Raw genomic sequence first — 20,248 nt, forward strand, 5'->3', positions numbered from 1 at the left:
TCAAAATAGTTGTGTTAGCTAGTCAAATGGAGAGAAGTTCTTCTGTTCTATTTTTGCCAGACTGCTTTTAAGTTTAAAAAGCAGTGACTTCTGGAGGTGTTTTTTAAGACCTGCTGAATAAGGGTGTGCAGTCTGCAAGAAGCCAAACGCGTGATCCAGCGTATTTGAATCCCAACAGCAGTTAAGTGAGCACCAGGACTATGCCCAGACATGAAGCTTTCAGACTAATGAGTGCCTTAGCAGGCAGGTGGATTTCTGTTTGAGGCTCTTGTGTGTTTGAACTTCATAACATTTAGTTCTTGTTATAACTGCAAAAAGGAATTAAGACTCAGGTGTGAAATTAAATAATTATGGCAGCATTATTTGAATATAGACATGGGTTTAACATTTGGATGAGGCAGATTGTTGGGTTTTGCTTCAGAGTTGTTAGGCTCTCATGTTAGTGATTGAGAGAACTGAAGGCATTTTGAATTGTGCGCAGGGGAACAGTAAAATGATGAAATTGGGGCTTGACAGATGAATTGCGAAAGTCAGCAGTCAGCTTGCTCTGGCATAATATTTACCATTGGTGTAGAACTGAGATTAAACTGTCTGTTTAAGCTCTGAAGCACTGAGCTTTGTGTACCTGAAATTTTTGCTGGTTAAAACTGTGCTAATTTGTGACCTACAGAAGTGCAAAGGAAAAGTATGCCTCAGGTTTCAGAAGTTACATGACTGTCTGGAAAAAAAATTGAATGAGCAAGGGGCATTGTTCCTTGTTGAATTTGCACCAGTAAGAAAATAGACACTCAGGTAAACATATTTGGACCAAATTTTCAAAATTTTTCAGCTACCACTTAATGCCAGGACAACACTGTGGCCTTTTTTGAAGTGGTTTTTTTTTTTTTTTTTTTTTTGACATCATTTAAAAAAACACTATGGAAACAAATTTCTGAGTGTATCTTATGAGTGCTTGCTGAGAATGGATTCAATAATTTGAAATAATAAATGCTACTGAAATCATTGTTTCTGTAGTGTGCTCTGTGAAAAATGTTGTGTTTTTCGTTGTTATGAATTGTGTCAAAGGCGGAGAACCCCCACTGCTGAAACCTCTTGCAAAAACAGTGGTTAAAGAGCTAGTGGAGAGAGATAAGTATATGCAAGGGCTTTAAAAGTTTTTCTAATTGCACCGTTAAGCACAGTTATTAATTAACCATTTTCTTGACATTAAATACAATTTCTAGTGGATTGAGTACATAAAAGATTTGAGATTTGTATCTCTGTCAGGTGTGAGGGTTTCGATCAGGTTTGTCTGATGGACCTTAACAGAGCTACATTATTTTATTTTTCTGGGCTGTTTGGCTTGGGTTTTGTCATCTTTTTTTTCTGCAAGTAAAGCATGTAGTTTGGGGAAGAACAAAATTCAAATCTTGAATTCTTCTTTCCTTTAGGTTCAGGTGCAAGTCCATCCTAAGCTTTCCTCTACTGAAGATGCATTGCAGTACGTGGAGGAGTTAATTCTTCAGTTGTTAAATATGTTGTGTCAAGCTCAACCAAGAAGTTTTCTGGATGTAGAGGTATAGAGAACACTTATTACAAACGTTATTGCAAATCATTTGAAGTATTGCATGAAAGCTACTATATTAACCATTTCACAATGCAAAAAGGAAACCAGTAATTATGTATCTTTATGTAGCGCAGCTTTCTGCATAAAGCCTACTGAGTTCCCTAATAGCTCATTTTCCTATCAGTTGAATTTATTGTTCAATGCACAGCAAAACTGTCTGTGTGCTGTATTACTTTTCAATAGATGGTAAGTGTAAGTTTTTTATGTAAAAAGCTTACTGGTTCCTTTCAAAAGACCTTTTTTTCCCCCACTGATATTGTGTGCAAACTACAGCTGCTTAGTCTGAGGCTCTGTGCTGCTTTTTCAGCATGGTAATTCAGACTGATCTATCCCCTGCTGTCCCAGAAATTACAACAAAAGCAGTTCAGTCACTTTTTCAGAAAAAGAAAGAGTTCAGGAGCACTTCTTTCCCCTGTTCAGAGACCTCATCTCTTACCATTGCCTCTTCGAAGATCTACAGCCTCTGCTGCTCAGCAGAGCAGTTCAGTGTTTAAGAAGAGAGGTTGAGCTGAAGAGTTTTTCCATCTGAGGAACAAATTAGTGAAGCTGTATCACTTAAATTTGTAGGACCATGAATATCTTGGTAGCACTTGGTTCTTAACCATGATTTAAAGATTTTGGTGCCAGGCTACAGAGTCTGTGTGCCTGTTGCTTTCCAGTGCTTGATGCCAGGGCCTGTGCAAAGTGACTTTCTCACGTTCTGAAGAAAGTGGACTAATGGCAAATAAAACCTCACTGACAAAAAAACCCTTAAAAATGTGTCTGTCTTAGAGCTCAAGTTTGATGAATTTCATTCTTCCTCTTCCCTTTTGAACACGGACACCTCCAGTGGTGTTCCAGTGTCCCCTTTAATGGCTGACCTGTTTTGCAACATCGTTCTGGTCTGGTAGCTCAAGAGACAAGAGCTTTGGGGAGGGTTGTTTAATGCTGTTTTAAACAACACTGACAAAACCCTTGACACAAACTGTTGTATTATGAGTCTTATGGCTGTGGAGGCAGGAGAAATACAAAAAGTAGAGATGATCAAGCAACCACCATTTACCCCCTTGGTGTTCATTCACAATGATGCTGTTTTTAATTATATGCTCAAACACATTCTTTTTAACCCTGGGACACCTTCCTTGTTCAGTCAACACACTAGGAGTGTGAATTGATATAAGATAGTGAGTCAGACTTTTTTCTGGTAGGACCTCTGCTTTCCTTTTGCCGAAGTGTTATGAGGGGAAAAAGAAAGCCTGCACTTTGAAAAGTTGGGTATTACCTTTAGAGAATAGTATTCTGTCACTTCTTTTTGTTAGAAGGTTTTTGTTTGTGTACTTTTTCCTGTGCCAGCTCTCTGTAAGTGATCATTAACTTCGTCTTCCTCATTTCATGGTTACTCAAACAGGAGCCATATTTACGTAAGTGAGCAACTGAAACAGTTAGTGGGAAATGTGGTCTTAAAAAAGAAAATGTAAAGTTATGTGAGAAAATAAGTTTCTGGCATCTGTGGATACTAGGGCTAAAAAAAAAAAAAAAAAGGTGATACTTTCAAATCTCCAGAGACCTGTATGTGAGTTCCAGCAGGAGAGTTGTTCAATGCCTGGGAGTGTGCAGGTGTCCTCAGGCACTGCTGGGAGGAGTAAATAAACTGGGCCATGTCTGGCCCACCTGTAACCTGAAACTGATTTAGAATATGTGGGTGCTGTTGAACATTTTCTTCCCCTCTTATGTTCATTGTCATCATCAGGGCAGTTTGCATTTGTTCAGAATGGACACATGCTGATCAGTAAAGGCAAAAAAAAAGGCTGTTGTCATTTCGTTCAGTGACCATCCTGTGCAGGGAATAAAGTGTAGGTATGTAGTCATGTATTCAAAGACCTGGTCACCAGGCATGGGCACAAGGGAAGCAAACTGTGCCTTCAGTTGCAGCTTAATTCTTAAATTTTGAGCAGTAGGTAATTCTCTGATAACGATACCCGGAAACAGCCTTATGCACATAGTGAGCAGCATGTAGCAAAATGATAACATTTACACATCTTGTAAAAGCTTTTATAGTTGAAATACAACTATTAGCAACCATTTCTTTGTTAAGTAATAGAAAGCAGTTTGATAACACAGTTACATTGCTGAGATCGTTCAGATGGTGCATTTACTCCTTGGTCATGTTTTCTTGTCTTAAGGATCGTGTCCAAAAAAGTTTCCCCCATCCTATTGATAAGTGGGCAATAGCTGATGCCCAGTCTGCTATTGAGAAGAGGAAACGAAGGAATCCGTTATCTCTTCCAGTAGAAAAAATCCATCCCTTGTTAAAGGTAAGCAGTGATGGAATCTTGCATTCAGAACACAGTTAAAGGTCACCCCCTTTGTTTTATATAATGTCTGTGTGCTGCCTGAACTGTGAAGTAAAAGAATTAAGAATATCTGTGTTGGTTGCATAGTTCTAAGTGTTCTAGTTAATGGAATATACTTATTTCTGAGTTAAAAATCACTCAGTTCTCTCTCGGACAAACAAGGCCAAGAACCCATAGTATAAGTTTGATTTTTTTTTTTTGTCTTTTATTTTCCATGACTAAGAAAACACTCAAGAAACTCGTGGAAATAGCCCTAAATGTTTAAGTGAGGATTTTGGGACAGTTAGTTGGCTCTTGACACTTCCACATTTAATAGAGCAGCATCTCCAATGTTACTGTTTCTTCTCTAGGCCTACACACTCCTGTATTTCTATTCCTAAAATAGGCTGTGGGTATGTGGTGAATCTTTATTGAGCAGGGTCTTAAGCTTACTGGCTGGTTTGAGTTGTAATCTACAGTGTCTGTTTCATCAACTGAGTAACAGTGAAATGCTGTTTTGTTTTCTTTTTTTTTGTTTTTTCCTTTTCAGGAAGTTCTAGGCTACAAAATTGACCACCAAGTGTCTGTTTACATAGTAGCAGTATTAGAATACATTTCTGCAGACATCTTAAAACTGGTTGGGAATTATGTGCGGAATATAAGACATTATGAGATTACAAAACAAGATATTAAAGTAGCAATGTGTGCTGATAAGGTAAGCCCAACTCTGGTTTGTCAAGTTAACAAACTAAATCTATAGGTAATTTTGAGAGGGTAATGTCTTTTTCTTAGTGAGTACATGGAATATTATATCTTCTGAGAAGAAATTAGTGTCATAAAATATGGTTCCAGTAATGGAACAAAACTATCAGAAAGCTAATTGAACTTATAAAGCTCTTGCTTGTGCTTGTTAAATCTCTCTTTCTCTTGATTGTTCCTGCCTAATGTCAGCAACATGTGAATACTTAAAATAATACTGTGAAGCAGCACTAACATAAGACTGTATTGCCTGTAAAAAGTAGTGTTTCAGTGGGTCAAACAAAACCCCCATCTCCTTAGCATCTCAGCCCAGTTTTCCTTAGTAGTGAGACATGGGCCTGGTGAATACAGCCTGGAATCTCCTAGCAGTGTGCTGAACTGTATCTATGAAGGAAAGTTAGAAATGGTGGGGTCCCCTTGAATACTTGGATTATTCCATGTGATTTCCTACAGTAGTGATGCTATAATGTCCCATTCCCCAGAATTAGTTAGGATTCTCATTTTAACCCAAGTTCTGTGTACAGTCACTGACTCTGAAACATGAATCACCTTCTGTTCATAGAGCTTCAGAAGTCAGGCTTCATGCAAAATGTCCTGCATTTTTCTGCATTTAGAGAGTTGTCGTAACGACAACTGGCTCACACACCACATTTGGAGGAAGTGTTCAGTGATCCACTTTTCTTGAGAACGTTAAGTTACTGATTGCTTGTGTTTGGTAAATCTTGCTTGGGTATGAATTGGGACCTCTGGTAGTCAGAGTGTTTAGAGTTCCTGTTGTGTGTGTAGTTCTGCAACAGGACTGGTTTCTGAAGCTGCTGCCCTTCCTCAAGGGTTCATTTTAACAAGAGAGCTCAGTAGTTAAGGACAGAAACTGGGCCATGTGCAACCTTTGGACAGGCCAGTGTTCATTGCAGGTAGATCACAGGGTTCTGAGCGTGATCATGTGTGAGTTCCTGGTAAAGTTAAAGCTGAAAAGCCAAAATACACACAACTTTTAACTTCAGAGAGTATCTTCAGAAACTTAGGTTGTGTACTGCTGATTCAGAGCAATAGAACTCAGCTAAATGCTAATTGGTTTTGTGTACTTCACCTTTTAAAATTGTAATTGATTTTAGGACCATGTTCTTGGAGAGATGCCTGGACTGGTCTAAGTGACTGGGAGTCTTCAGAAATTGCCACTGCAAGTAATGACTTGCAAATTCATAGCAGTGGATGTTGGTTTTGTAATGCTGACCTGATTGCAGAGTGATAATACATCAATCTTATTGCTCATCAGTCTGATTTCATGAGAATAATAGGCTGTCTTTATTGGTAACTTACTAGTCAATCTCGAGAAGGTTCTCATTTTGTGGATTTCCCTCTCTTTGCTGCCTAGGTATTAATGGATATGTTCCATCAAGATGTAGAAGATTTAAGTGCACTAACTTTATCTGATGAAGAACCCTCCACCTCAGGGGAGCAAACCTATTATGACCTAGTGAAGTCATTTATGGCAGAAGTTCGACAGTATATAAGGGAACTGAATCTCATTATCAGAGTTTTTAGAGAGCCATATGCCTCCAACTCCAAACTGTTTTCATCTCATGTAAGTATTGTACAAACCACAAACACAAACGGCACCTACTGTCGTATCTATAAATATAGGTGGATACTTCCCAAACTTAACTGTTGTTGAGTTTAATGTGTCAGTAGTAGAAAAAGCACTTTTCTTGGGTTCTGATTTGGAAATAGTAAAAGAGCACTTGCAGGTTTTGTAGGACTGTGGAAGAAACCTTCCCATTTACTTATGTTCACTTACAGGCCTGTAATTTTGATATCTGTCACTGTTCTTTGTCATGTTTCAATAATGTACATTTTATATATTTTATATATTCATTATTTTCAAAATACATTTTATGATCTTACATAAATCACAATTACTGTAAAATCTTGTTCTATTTAAGGAAGTTCTTGACTTTCACATCAGAACAGAGTAGCTTTGCACGTTTGACTTTTGTCTTGTTTTATTGCAGGATGTGGAAAATATATTTAGTCGTATATCAGACATCCATGAACTTAGCGTGAAGTTACTGGGTCATATAGAGGACACTGTTGAAATGACAGATGAAGGTAGTCCTCACCCACTAGTAGGCAGCTGTTTTGAAGATATGGCAGAGGTAAGAGAATGGTGTTGTGGGTTTTGATGGGTTTTTTTGCTATTCATATTTTAATGCTTGCAATTAGATCTCTGTTCCAACTGGCTTTCTTCAGTTTCAGATTTCTTCTTCCAGCCCCACTGTGATGAAGGGACTGTCCATTTTTTAAAGTGCTCTTATCTTTTTAGTCTCAAAATCTCAGTTTTTAGAGTGGCTATTTAAAGTGGAGGTGAAAAAAACTCAACACAGATGAGGAGGTTCCTGTGAAACTAGAAGCTGGTCAACTTCTCCTCAGAGCCTGAGAAGATCAGCACATCTTCCTGGACTTCACATCTAGCCATGTGAAGGACTAGAATGTGGTTGGCAAAAGCCAGAACAGATTTCCGGAGGACAAACTGTAGCTATCCAGCTGTCTGCTTTCAGAGTGATGGCTGTATCCGTGGACAAAGGGAAAAGCAGTTATTATCTCTTATGTGAATAAGCAGGGCCTTCAGCACAGTCTGTCATAGCATGGGTGAGCTGCAGCCTAATTGGTTGAATTGTAGAACGTGGGCAGTTGGCTGAGCTGTCAGGCTTTTAAAGGATTGTTATCAGCAGCACAAAGGTCACCTGGAGAGCAGTGGATGCCAGCATTCCTCAGGGTTTGATACTGTTCAAAGTCGGTATTGGTGTTATGGAAGGAGGTCTGCCTCATCTCATTGGTAGGTGCTGCCAAATTGTGGGGGGACACACAGGAGGACAGAGCTGCTGCTTGTGGGACCTGACAGGCTGGAGAAATGGACTTATGGGAACCTCCTAGAGCTGAGTAAAGGCAAACATGAAATTCTGCACCTGGGAACAAACAACCCCATGCAGTGTCTCAGCTGAGGAGCAGCACTGCTTGCCAGGGCTGAGAGATCCTTGGAGATCGGATGTGAAGGCTAACTAGCTCCTGGATTGTATTACGGAATCTGTTGCTGGCAGTTCTGTGTAGAACTTGAGACCAGATCTGGTGTACTGTGTCTGGTTTTGGGCTTTCTGGTACAGGATAGGCTAGATAGGCTTGTAGTTAAGGTTACCATGAGGATTAAGGAGTTGAGGCCCACAATGCAGAAAGAGGGTTGAGTCTGCTGGGTTTGTTGATTCTTGAGAAGGCTGAAGCAGGAGATCTTAATGCTGTCTTTACTTACCTGAAGGGAAGGTGTGAGGATGGCCAGGGCAGATTCCTCTCAGTTGTGAACTGCGAGGTGGGAGAGAGAATATGAAAATGGCAAAAAGATTAATCCTGATTAGACACTGGGAGGTGAAGGGGAAATTTGCAATGAGAACAATTGAACATTAGGATTGGCTGCCCAGAGAGGTTTTGGTGCCTCTGTTCTTGGAGTTAGAACTCAACAGGATGAGAGACCCTGAGCATTCTCAGCCTTGAATGATGGATCTGTGTTTGGCCCTGAGGTAGGCACTGCTTTGAACAAAGAATTGGACCAGTTGACTTCCAGAAGTCTCTTTTAGGCTGATTTGTCCACGAGTCTGTGCATGTAAAAGTATGGATTCTTCTCTATAGGTGTTTGGGGAAACGTATGCAGAAGAGTCTCTCGTATATATGATATGTATTTTCTGTAAGAAATACGGAAGTTTAGCTGTTAAATCAGTTTTGTAAACTGCTGCCATGCCTGCCCATGGCAGAGGGGGTTGGGACTAGAAGATCTTTAAGGTCCCTTCCAACCCAAGCCATTCTGGGATTCTGTGATTGTAAAATTTTTCTGTGTCTCTTTTTAGGAACTAGCATTTGATCCCTATGAATCATATGCACAAGATATTTTACGACCCGGGTTTCATGATCATTTTCTAAGTCAATTATCAAAGCCAGGAGCAGCATTTTATTTACAGGTAACTTGCCTTTAAATAAGACATGTTATTGATATTACTATATTAATAACATTGTCTTGTTGCTTCAGTACATGTATTGTTTTAAGACTGAAAATTATTTTGTTTCTAGTCAATAGGTGAAGGCTTTAAAGAAGCTGTTCAGTATGTTCTACCCCGGCTTCTCCTCGCCCCTGTTTACCACTGTCTTCATTATTTTGAACTGCTAAAAGTAAGAATATTGTGTAAATCTGATGTGTTTGGGGGCTTTGGGGTTTTTTTCATGGTTCTCAGTGTTAGGTGAGAGCTTTGGATACTCAGGTGTAAATTTTACTAGAATATGAATAATAAAACTGCTGTGTTGAGAGAAAAGCAGGCTGTGTGCTCTGCTGGTGGATGCTATAATTAACTGAATATCAGCTGATAATTACTTCTGTTAAATTATCTATCAATCTAGAAAGCAGTAGAGATCTACACACATATTCTTGGAATGATTGTTTCAACAGTGCTAGGAGGTGATGGCACATGGCTGTATTACAGAAAATGTCAAGCTGTTACTTTGTAAATTTGAAATCACAGCAAGATTCCCCTTCAGACTTCATTTTATTTTAACAAAAGCTTCAGTGTTCTTGCAGTGCACTTCACACAGGATTGTAAAGGTGATATCTTTCCTTCAAAGGGAAGGCTTGGTTAATATTTATACTTGGGCTATTTGTAATTAGACCTTGCATTGATAGGGTAACAATAACATATACATACAAAAACTGCAGAATGTTTCTCTGGGTCACTTATCAGTATTGCATAATGATCCTTAAGGACTGTAAAGCATTTTGAGGAAAATATTCCTGTAGGATCTTCTTTTGGGCTTAATGGAAATTCATAAGATATACAGTGTTCCAAAGAACTATTTATGAAAATTTGGATCAGAAGTAAAACAAAAAAACAAACAAACAAAAAAAACCAAAACAATTTTTAAGAAATCTGTTGTGTTTCCTTGAGTGTTTGGTTGGTTGTCTTTGGATAAGCCAGTAGTTTATCTTTGAGCGTAAGTGTCTACTGTTGTAACTTCATTTTTAGACTTAGATCTACATGTACACCTTTGTCACGTAGCACATCTTGTATAACATGTTTTTTGAAAAATTTTGGGATGTGTGCCTAATCTGTTTGTTCTTTCATGGGTTTGGTCTGACTTCAGATATCTTTAAAATATGAAGCACTTCCTTTCATGGCAGTCCATTGGAAGGGAGGTTTGACACAGCTTGTTTGCATTTTGAACCATAAAGACCTGCACAGATATAAGGTATCTCTGCTCACACTGTTATCACACAGTCTCAAAATGCAGTACTGAAGGCTTTGCATACTTCCATGTGAACATGGCGCTGTATTACCTAATGGACAAAGCACGAAGGATTAGTGCTGTCTGACACCCAGCCATCCTGCCTTACTTCTTGCCACTGGCAGTTTTAGGGGAGAAAGGGAGCAGCCTTTGTTTGCCTTTTCTAGGGCAGGCTGAAGTCTAAGCTGACCCCTCTCCTCCAAAGTTTATCATTCTTTTTGCAACTCATGACATCTGCTTTGTGAAAGATTCTTTTCACATTCATGCTCTACACACACAAACACACAGAACTCCTCTACCCTGTGTCAGTCTGATATTGTTGTGCTGGATTTTATTCTGTATCTGATAATAAGCTCCCAGGTTTTCTTCCCACCGTGTTGCTCATGTCATGTTTCAGTTGGACACCTGTCTCTGTGGTCTGTCAGCACACACATATCATGTACACAGAATAGGCAGTGAGGGATAATAGGTGCACATGAAGAGAGAGGTATCATCTCTGGTGGCAGCATCTTCAGCTCTTAATGAGTACATCAGTGTGCAATTCAATATGAATCCCTGCTCAGATAGTCTTTGCTAGCAGTAACGTTTTCTTCCTTATGTCTGGAGTCTTTGAACGGATTCCAGCTCGATTTTTATCTGCCACAGAAGGATATTTGTGCAATTATATCATCCTGACTGTTCCATTGATACAAGGTATTGAATTCTCTTGTGTGGTAAGAGGCCTGAGTTAGTGATTGCTAGCATGTCTATGAATAATCAAGTTAAAAATGCTATGAAAATGGACCTCTGGTTATGAAGAGACAAAATGTTGGCAAAGTAGCATGTGGAAAAACATTTGATTTCTCTTGAATATAGATATACTTAAGGATAGAGAGGTTAGCATTTATCTTTGAGCTGTGTCCTACAATGTTGCATATTTTGATGTAATCTATTTAAAATGTATTTCAGTTATCTTCTAACTATCCAGACCAAAAAAAAAAGTAAATTTCTATTCACTAAAGGTTATCCTATTTAGAAACTAAAGCCTTCCTGAAGTTGGACAGGGTACCAGGAATGCACAAATGCATGTTCTATTTTTAGCTGAATTTTCTTGCTGTTACATTGTTGGGTAAGTAGCACAGGAGTGAGAGCTGTGTTTTCCTTCAACCAACCTGAAAGTCCTCAAACTTTTATATAGAAACTATGTAAAATAGCAGCTTTGTGTGAAACCGCACTTTTCTGCAGATGTTCAGATAATTAATGACCTTTCCTAAATCATAGAATCATTATTATGATATTTAGTAATTGAAGAAAGAGGTTTTCAAGACCTTTGAATTGAATTGGGCACTGTTTCAAATGCTGCACATTTGTGTGCATGTATGTTACTCTTTCACTGGGTGAATAGATTACTTTAAAGTTCTTTTTTTTCCAGGTAGAAATGCTGCAAAGCATAGATACACTTTGCTTATATAAAACAATGTATTTTGGGCAACAAGACAATTTAGTAGGGATTTTGTGTGGTTTTGTGGGATTTTTTTAAGCCAAATGCAGTCCCATGACTTAGGAATGATAGCTATCATCTCTTTGCTAATATATTTTAATATTTTAAATTAATGCTAATATTTTTAAATATTTCTATTTTAATTTGAATTCTGTCTATAGTATACTAAAAATCTCAGGATGTTTTCATTTCACAACAGCATCTATTATAGTTTTTTTTTTTTCCAAACTTTGTTCTTAGATAATAAGTAACTTTTCAGGTTTTACTGACTGGCAATTCAGCTGAAGTAGAAATACTCCTCAGTTGAACCTTTTTATCTTCTTCTTCCACAATGCTAATGGTAAAAATAATAATTCTGGTTTGACAAGGTCTTTCAAGATGATAACCTCTCCTTTTCCCAACCTGTTGGTATTAAATTTGTTACATGTTGCTGAAGAAGGCACAAGGTAGTACAGTGTTAGTTTAGGAGTAGAGGATCTTGAGCTTGACCCCCTGAGTTTCTTGCTGTGTTTTATTGGGCTGCTGCCCAATAAAACATCCCAAAGTATTTTGGGCTTTGACTTCACTTTGATTCTCGCCTTGTTTCACCCAGTGTTGTGTTCCAGAGTGTAACAAATTGAGTGAATTGGGTTTGCAATCCCATCTGTAAGTGGTGTAACCCAGCCCAGGGTGGAGAATCAAAGTCTTAATTAGTTGAACTTTGTCAGTCTGCAAAGGTTTTACAATCTCTGCAATTATAGATCAGTCTCACAACACTGTCTGGACTGCTTGTCTTCAGTATGAGCACTGTGATTAGCAGGTTCTGTTGCTTTTGTCAATTTGCAAAGTATCCTTTAATTACTGTTAATTTACTGGAAATCATGGGCTTGAACTAGTTGTGAATTTATTTCTAGAATGTATTCACTTAATATCAGCACAAAATTTTACTTCCTGAAGTCCCTTTTTCTTCAGTGCTTCTTTCCAAGGCCAGTAACTTGTATGCACAGTACCATTTGAAATAAATAAAAAACAGAAGTATTAAAGTTTTACATATCTTTGTGTATGTAGCTGCAGATGTGGATGACTTATTACATCCACTGGAGAGAATGTGTAGTTCTAGGTCTCTGTGACAGATGGAGGTCTGTATGTTAAAAAAAGTGTAGCTTGACCAAACTGTTGCTAGTGTGTGATAAGGACTACCCAGTGTATTTGAGTGTTTCTTAGGAGAAAAAGCTGGGGTGATGTAAAATTTGGACTGAAGTCTAAGAAGAGGTTTCCTAGAATGTGACAGGAGGTAAAAAATTTAAGAAACTTCATATTGATAAGCTAAGAAGACTTGCATTACAACTGGAATGTTGTAAAGGTGCAGGAGCTGTGTCATGTGGTAGAAGCCAGAGTTGATACAGCCAGGTGAAATGAGGAAATGAGATTCTGTATTTATTTCTTGTTTGTGGGGTGTCATTGACAGTATTTCTATCTCTTTTCTCCTTTAAGTGCTAGTGAGTTTATGCCTTAAGTCAGTTGTGTGTTCATCAGCCAAAAGGGAGAAGTTGAAAGGGGAAAATAAAACTTTGTCACACATTTTTGGGTGTGTGTGCATTTTCCCCAGAAATTTGGTTATTGTTAATTGAACTAATTGGTCCTTAATTTTCTTTCTAGTTGTGGCACTCCTTGATGTGTTACCTGTGTTTGTATCAGATGAATCTATGCACATGGGTGTCACTTCACGTGTCAGTGATTTGTGTCATCTCTTGTGGAGTTGTAATGGGGCTGCATGGTTTGCTTCATAGGGTTTTTTTCCTTAAACACAGGATGTACCTGGGATTTTGAGAAGCAGATGTCTCTTTCCAGGAAATATTCTAATAATTTCTAATAATCTTTCCTTTCTAAATAGGTACCTCTGAGAATATTTTCTTCTATTATCCCTCTAAAATTGCTTTTCTGCAAAAACTGGATAAAATATAACAAAAATTAGCATAAAATAGTCAAGTGCCAGCCCTCAGTGGCACTTGAGCTGTGTCAGTCAATCCTGCTGGACCTGTAACAGCAAAGGGTGTACTTTGATCCCTTGAGGCAGGAGTAAGATGTCACAGGCCAGACTTCTTTGGGGAGTCAAATGAAGCACGTCCTGAACTCCAGACTTACGACTTCACTTACGTGTTTAACCATAGGGTTCCAAAGTCCTGTTTTCTGTTTTCCAATCAATTTTCCAGAACCACCTGCATGGCAAATGCTCTGTAGTCCTGTGGGAGCTAGAAGAGCTGTATTAACTGATTTATTCACACTTTTCAGTAGCTGCTGTTAGTGATGGTAGAGAGCACTTCAACTTCCATGGCAGCAGCTTGTGCTGAACACCCAAGACCAAGCTCCCATGAAAATGGATGGGTGTTACAGGAATTTGCACAAATTTTGTCCTTTTTTTTTCCCTGCTAAATTAAAGTTTTGACAAAATCCATTGAATGTTGAGAAGCTTATTAAATCTGGGATTTTCAACTCCTAGTTTTTGTGACTATGGCAGTCATGATACAGTCTCTGATACACTTGTATTGTTGCATAATCTCATAAAAACTGGAGTGTATTTCCCTGTCCCCTTCTCCTGCCACCCTTGTGTACAAAAGGCAGATCCTTGGAGAGAGGTAATGCAGTGATTGAGACTTCCATATGATTCCATCTCTTCACTGGAAATATTTCTGGATATGGAGCTATCAATTTAGTCCTACTGCCAGCTTTCTTTGTTTCTCTTACAACAGTGGAGGTTTATGTTTTCTGTCAATACTTGGAGATATTCAATGGAAACTGATGGAAATACAAAGGAAATAACAAACACAAGTGGAACAACAAATGCCATTTGTGGTTTGTTTTTGTCACTTGCTGTTTCATTTCATTTCACCTGCTGCTTTTTTTTTTTTTACTTAGCCACCAGGGTTCTTCTTAAAATCAGCAGGGTTCTACCCTTCTTTCTCAGAATGATCTCTGAAATTGTGCATTCACCTTACGTAGCATTAAAGTATTCATACATTTCTGTTCAAAAATTCGTACATTTCTGTCCAAACATAAGAGGTGTCATCCAGTTTTGCTTACAGCCTTGCAAAATTTTCTGGCAAAGATCAGACTTGAATTGTTTTGAAGCAGAAGAAGTGGATTTTAATCCACTTTGGAATTACAAAAGAGAAGGGAAGATGTTTTCAAATTGCATTGTCTTTACTTTGATGGAAAGTGTGAGAAGAAAATGGAAGACCTCAATTACAAGTGTGGAAGCACATAGGTAAATATTCTGTGATATTTCAAATACTGATCTAACTAAATGTTATGAACTAAATTATGAGTTTTAAATTTCTAATATATTCTGCAGGTCTGCTAATAGTGATGAGACAAACCAAAGTGACAGTAAGAGAGAAGAAAGTTTCAGAGCATGAAGGCTCTGGAAGGATCTGTGTGAACTTGTACATTTGTTGCAGAAAGGTAATGATGCTGCTGTGGAGGAGACATCAGCACATGCAAAAAAAAAAAAAAAAACCAAAAAAAAAACCCCAACAAACCCCATATTTCTGAAAAATGCAGAGCAAATGGGTTTTCTGTGCTTTGAGAAGTCAAGGCCTCCTATAGGCAAAGTAGCCATTCCCAGTAATGGAATGTAAAATGCATAAATGGCTGCTAGTAGCCTACAAAAAGTCTGAATGTTTAAGAAATAGTTTCGTGAGAACCTCAGAAGACATTTGAAAAAAAAGGCTTTGCTTTTCTATCCCTTTCTTGGTGAAGGAGATGCGGAGTGTGTAACCCAACATTGATTGCATACTTGAATCCCTTCCCAGCTGCAGAAACTGAGAGCAAACTTGCAGAAACTGAGAGCAAAATTGTACCTGTTCCTGCTGAGCAGACACCAGGTAAAACACTTAGCAGGGTGGTGTAGCTCTGGAGCATATCTGGAATATGGTCTTCTGACAGGCTGTACCCCTTTATGGGAATGCTAATGGCAAATTGGCCACATAAGAAACCTTTTGAACTGTTGAATTGGTGAAGCATCAGCTGACAGATTTGTGTAGTATACAGTTCTCAATGGGTCTTCCTGACTTTTCCTCAGTGTCCATCCTGATTTTCAAAATGGCACTTCAGAATAATGTAATTAAATTCTCAAACATAATTATTTTGATTTCATACACATACACGCACCCCTTCCCAAATAAGAGCGTTTACATTGGGCAATCAAAGTCACAATTCCTTAAATTCACATGTTTCTTTAGCCCAAATGTTTTTATGGTTTTTGGGCTCGGGTGACGTTTGAGGTACTTGAATTTTCAACATATATTTAGGATCTCTTTTAAGCCTCATAGTAAAAGAGGTGAAGGAACAAGGAATCTTGTACTAAAAGTTTAAATGCTTTTTGTTTTCCTCTGTTTTGATGCTTTACTTGTCCAGTATGCTTCCCAATGGGTTGATCATATTTTATATTGTGAGTTAAAAGTAACATGAAATAAAAGATGAGAGCCTTTTAAAATGTACTTCCAAAAGAATGCTGAAGGCTTTTTGTAACTAATTATCTGATATCTGGGGTTTGATATTTGACATGTGCTATTTTATGTAACTTTTAAGAATTAAACTGAGAAGACATAATTAAACTTTGAGTGGAGTAAAGGTTTTTATCATTGCTTCAGTAAGATACTAAGTTCTGTTCCACTGTCAATGCAACTGACACTCCTGCTGTAATGTAGATCTAAATAAACAGTTAACTGTTTGATGACTATTTTTACTGCACTGTGCTCAAGATTGTCTGAGTTTATATGAGAACAAAATGGCTTTTCAAATTTCAGTGTATTGAAGCTGTGTATGTATGTACAGGAATATGACATGTGGAGTTTCCTTCAAGGTTCAAGTGTGAGGTGCTTTTTAGTCTGCTAGCATTTTTCAGAAGTTCACGGTGTTCCCAGCAGTTGTTCCTGTTTACTGTCCCAGATGATTTCCTGATGCTTTCTAAAAATTTAAAGTTTCTAGATATGATAACACTTTATTTTGTTCCCAGTACACTGCTGCTTTGGGGTGAGATTTTTTGGTTTTTTATGAATTACAGAAAGTTAGAGAGTGCTCTCAAGTATCTATGCTGTTGAGCCACCTTCCAGGATTGGTTTATGGCCAAGTGCCAGCAGACCTGCCTGCCTTGCTCAGAGAAGAAACCCTGTTGGTTTTTATTGTTGATTACAAAATAGCTCTGTCTTCTGTGTATTGAAGTAGTGGTCTTGATTCCCAGAGGAACTGGGGAACTTGCAGTTCACAAATTTCAGTGGTTAGACTTAATTTTCTGGGAAGACAGCAGTCTAGGTCGTGATGCAAACCCTAAAGTTCAAGACTTTGTACCTGTCATGACACCTGCTGGTATGGTTCTCCTCTGTATTTTCTATCACTGTATTGCCAGAGAGATGCTTCTCTGACAGTGTAAGAGGCCGACTACCACAGTCTACTTGTGCACTGCATGAGAAGGATTTCTTTTCTGTCTTACTGGAATTTTCTGCAATATGTAATCCTTGTGGTATGCGACAGGTAGAACAAAATACCTTGTCTTCCACTTCTTGGTGTCTCTTCAGAAATTGTGGTCTAGAATTTTTTTATTAGAGACTTCCCTAGCAGTCTATTTTCCAAGTTTGTTTTCCTTGAATGAACAGTGTCTTGTGCCTGGAGTATTGTGAATCGCATGAATGATAAGCCAATATTTTCTCATAAGATTGTTAAACCCCACAATCTCTATAATACTACTGATAATCAGAAGTCTGTGCTTCCTTCATATAATATTATAATATTTTCTGTAAAAAATACTTTCTGTAAAAAAACAAAAGCAAACAACCCCAAAACAAGCAAAACCCCCTTCACCACTTACTTAGCATCTCCCTGGTTTCTTCATTAGGGGGCACTGCACAGCTATAAAAGAATGAGTGGGATTTGCAGAGAAAATTTCTGTGTGTTTTCCAGTTATGCCATTTCACTTTCCTCCTTTTATAAACTGTCCAGGGGCAGTGTAAGATGAAATCATTGCTGTAATTTACACTGAGTTCTGGTTAAGTCTGGTTTTAGTAACTGTATAGTACCATGCTGGAATATAAACTTCCAAATTCCTGTGTCCAGAGAAGTGTCTTCATAGTAATTCAGAGTATTGCTTGATTTGCCATTTGTGTTGGTGTTACACAGAAGACAACACACATTTCTGCACAGTACTTTCTAAATGTTAAACCTGGAGCATAATTACACTCACTGGATTTTGATTTAGTTTCTATTTACCATTGGAATAGGATTACTTCCAATGGATCCTGTTGGGAAAGTATTAACTGCTTTCTCTATATGTAAATATGTGTTTTGCTTTGGGATGTGGATAAATACCAACATTTTTGGACAGAGGTTGCTGTAAAAAGCAACATAAGAGCAGAATGTTTTGCAGTAATGAATGTTAATCTTTATTAGTTTGTTTCTGAAGAGAATGTACAGAATATTGTAGGACCTAGTAAGGCTTATTTTCAAGGAGACCAGGCTTAAACAATTTCTTCCACTGCTGAAGAGTAGCAACCCAGAAATTGTAGGAAACCCAGCCAGACTGTTTTGAAGGAAGCTTCTAAAAAGGAAGCACACAAGGCAAAGAGCCTTCTCTGAATGCTTGTGCAGGAAAGATGCAAAATCTTAGAGGCAGCTTTTTCAGAGCTTTCTTTCAAGACTTCTGCCAGTGGTGGACTTCCCTCCTTGGTCTGAAATCCCCTCTGAACCCAGATCTGCAAAACTGAAGCAAAGGGGAGATGATACCTCCATTAAATCTGGAGAGTAGAGGAATATGAAAAAGGTGGTCTGTTCCTTCTTGGATGATGTCATCTCCCTAGGATCTTTTGTGGAGTAATGCTTGTTGTGATGCATTCTCAGACCTTTCAGTGGTTGTTATTCAAGTAGGCTCTCTCACCTAATGCTGCTTAGTTTGAGAGTACAACAGATGACGCTACATGAACCAAAGCTGCCTAGAATAAACTTTGTGCTCATCCTTATGGCTGAAAACAAATAAAGTAGTCTTTGGCATTGACAGCTGTTGCATTGAATGATTAACTCCAGTTAGGGGGAAAAATTAGTGCTGTTCTCTGACCCATTAAAATATCAGACATGACTGTTGTACTCTGTTGGATTTTGAAGGACAGTACTTATATTTTTCACTGGAATTGAACAGCAAAATTTTACTTTTTCCAAGGGCGTCTCATTCTGGTTCATGCTGGCCTTCATTTCACTTCTACCACCAAAACAAATCCTTCAATTGTGTGGAGCTAATTCTTGGTGTGTGATAATCTAAAATGCTTGTCTGTTAATAATTCTGCAAATATTATTTCAGTTTGACATATAAGCCATGACTGTAGTCACCTATTTTTTCTCTCACATGAGACATTTTAGTACTTAAATGAAGATTTGAGATGCAAATCTTCAATTAAAGCAGGCTTAAACCTGGGAGATCTTGTTTTTAAAATTTACCTGTCATAACAATTAGACACAAAATATTAAGTGTTAATCCATCTTATCCAGTTTTAGTTTAGTTTTTAAATTCAAAACTAATTGTGGCTCTGGCCAACTTGATTTGTGTTGGCTCTGCAGTTGTGTTGGAGGTTGACTTGAGATAATTTCCAAGGTCGCCTTCCCCCTGATTTATTAATTAGGCTGTTATTCATGAGGTGAGAGTCCTTGTAATCTTCTGATTTTAAATGTGATGAAGGAATTCTGCTTAGCTTTGGGTCCAGCTTGCCTGTTCCAGGATGGTTTTATGTGTTATAGACTGATTTGATCTTGTCCTGTAGAATGGTGTGTATGGGGATCTCCTTCTTTGCTTGTCCTTCTTAAGATTTTACACCTGAAATGGGTTCCAATAAGGAGCTGTAAGGGAAATCAAACCAGTTGGAGATAAATACTGCATGTCTGAGTGTGCTGGTATCTGGGGGACCTTAGTGACTGTGCTGTATTTTAGTAAGATTAGGCTCTTAGCAGAGAGTTGTCTCTCACCTGTGTCAGTAACATACCTGGTTATTACCATTAACTTCTATAACAAGCAGGAGCATGGAAAATCAGCAGAAGCTTAGATTTCTTCTTCCTGGGTCAAACTTTTGGTATGACCCTTCCTGGGTCATACCAAAAATCTTGTAACACTTCCTGTCTTTAACTTTCAATGTTCACAGCAATTGGAAGAAAAAAGTGAGGATGAAGAGGATAAGGAGTGCTTGAAGCAAGCAATAACTGCCCTGCTAAATCTTCAAAGCAGTATGGAACGGATATGCTCCAAAAGCCTTGCAAAGCGAAGGCTTAGGTAAACGTTTCCGGTTTTTCTGCTCTCTGCTCTTAATGCTTTGCTATAAATCCAGGGCTCCCGGTTTCCTCTTTTAGTAAACAATGAACAAAATAGTTTGTGACAAGCCTGCTTTTTCAGAGGAAGTGACATCAAAGCCAAGATAATTTGTTATTGTTTTAAAACAGTTCTAATTTCTATGTGTCCTTGCAAACTGCTAGTTGAGACGTTCTGAGAATTCACTGGTAAGTAGAAAGTTGTGGCATTGGTGGGTTAATTATGCTCAGATAATAAATATCCACCTAAAAATATTCTGAAAGTACCTTTCTGTGTGGTTAGAAGGTAATGTTCTTGAATTTGAAACTACTCTTAAAATTGTTTCAATATTTCTGTTGCCAGACAATTTTTGTGCTGCCAAGGATAACCTTTAGGCTTGAACATGAATGCATTTAACAGCTTTTTTTTTCCGAATGTACTTGTTTCAAATTAATGCCATCTAGAATTGTTCTCTT

The 20,248-nt window shown here is 38.2% G+C and overlaps 2 protein-coding genes across 5 annotated transcripts in view; one reads left to right on the forward strand and one right to left on the reverse strand.

Moving 5' to 3' along the window:
- The window catches only part of LOC103821325 (serine/arginine-rich splicing factor 7), a 1,055,603-nt gene that overhangs the window by 959,859 nt on the left and 75,496 nt on the right, over positions 1 to 20,248 (reverse strand). The gene's annotated exons all lie outside the window — the stretch shown is intronic.
- The window catches only part of SOS1 (SOS Ras/Rac guanine nucleotide exchange factor 1), a 43,455-nt gene that overhangs the window by 7,465 nt on the left and 15,742 nt on the right, over positions 1 to 20,248 (forward strand). For all 3 annotated transcript variants that reach the window (XM_030236507.2, XM_050973228.1, XM_050973229.1), the window contains 8 exons: positions 1,431 to 1,556; positions 3,769 to 3,900; positions 4,469 to 4,633; positions 6,053 to 6,262; positions 6,690 to 6,833; positions 8,571 to 8,681; positions 8,791 to 8,889; positions 19,630 to 19,757. In XM_030236507.2, the coding sequence (XP_030092367.1) occupies positions 1,431 to 1,556; positions 3,769 to 3,900; positions 4,469 to 4,633; positions 6,053 to 6,262; positions 6,690 to 6,833; positions 8,571 to 8,681; positions 8,791 to 8,889; positions 19,630 to 19,757 (1,115 nt within the window). The remainder of the gene's footprint in view (positions 1 to 1,430; positions 1,557 to 3,768; positions 3,901 to 4,468; positions 4,634 to 6,052; positions 6,263 to 6,689; positions 6,834 to 8,570; positions 8,682 to 8,790; positions 8,890 to 19,629; positions 19,758 to 20,248) is intronic.

Source organism: Serinus canaria, chromosome 3, assembly GCF_022539315.1.
Source record: "Serinus canaria isolate serCan28SL12 chromosome 3, serCan2020, whole genome shotgun sequence".
NCBI lineage: Eukaryota > Metazoa > Chordata > Aves > Passeriformes > Fringillidae > Serinus > Serinus canaria.